The 1,047-nt window shown below is 32.5% G+C and overlaps 1 protein-coding gene across 1 annotated transcript in view; it reads right to left on the reverse strand.

Moving 5' to 3' along the window:
• LOC107621234 (cysteine-rich receptor-like protein kinase 10) overlaps window positions 1-807 on the reverse strand; it is a 5,227-nt gene extending 4,420 nt beyond the window's left edge. The window contains exon 1 of the mRNA XM_021114297.1: window positions 473-807. Coding sequence (XP_020969956.1) covers window positions 473-744 — 272 coding nt within the window. The 5' untranslated portion in view covers window positions 745-807. The remainder of the gene's footprint in view (window positions 1-472) is intronic.

Consider the following 1,047-nt stretch of genomic DNA (forward strand, 5'->3'; position numbering starts at 1 on the left):
CGATGTTCTTTTTTTTTTTTTTGCAAAATTCATAGTTAGCCGCCATAGAAACTACGAGAAATTTGCAAATTCTAGACACGTTTAAAAGTAGCCACCAGCCAATTAATCAATTTTATTTCATTTATGGACTTTTACCACGATTTCAATTGTTGTAATTACTGTTATGTTGTGATTAATCAAAGATCTTCACTATTCTTAAAATCATGGCTAAAAGCCAAAAAAACCTAGACAAATTGTAAACGTGATGTCTCAATTAACCACATACTGTATTCATAACTAATTTAGGTACAATTAACTTTATAAAAAGTTAATAGTTAAAAGTCGTAATATGACAATTTAGTCAAGCCTGTCAAATCATTCAACTATTTTTAACTATTAACTTCCCATGAAATTAACTGTATTTAAGTTTCTACCACAAATTTAAAAAGTTTAGTGGGAAATATGCACACAAAGAATGAAAGATTGTTGGTACCTGCAGTTATAGAAGCCATAGATGACATCGCGTGTGGCGGTTCCAACGGTGGTATAGTTGTAGCCCTTGCTTGTGGCACCATCAGATGAAAGCCATGAGAGGAGGCTGTTGAGGTTGGTTTTGAATCCAGTTGTTAGAGATTGTTGTGATGAGTTTTGGCAGTCATCTCCAACGTAGTTCAGTGATGATGATTGTGCTCTTGTTGTGGTGATGGTGATGAAGATGTTCATCAAGAAGAACCAAAGAAATAATCTATGGATTGCTTCCATCATTTGATGAATGAGTGTGAATGTGTGATTAGTTATATATCATTGTTGTTTGTATCAAAATTGTGTTCCACAAGGAACTCAGTTATATATATCTAGACATGTTGAAGTCAATAATCTGCCTATAATATATAAGGAAAATGTGGAAACTTAGATGCAGTCGACTTTGATGACAGAGAGCGGTTAGATGATTTAACTAATTTGACTAAATTTTCGACTCTCAACTATCAATTTCACATGAAGTTGACTGCACTTGAGTTTTCACCATATATAAAACAAAAATATTATTTGTATATTTTATATTCCAAT

The sequence above is a fragment of the Arachis ipaensis genome, chromosome B10, assembly GCF_000816755.2.
Source record: "Arachis ipaensis cultivar K30076 chromosome B10, Araip1.1, whole genome shotgun sequence".
Taxonomy (NCBI): Eukaryota; Viridiplantae; Streptophyta; class Magnoliopsida; order Fabales; family Fabaceae; genus Arachis; species Arachis ipaensis.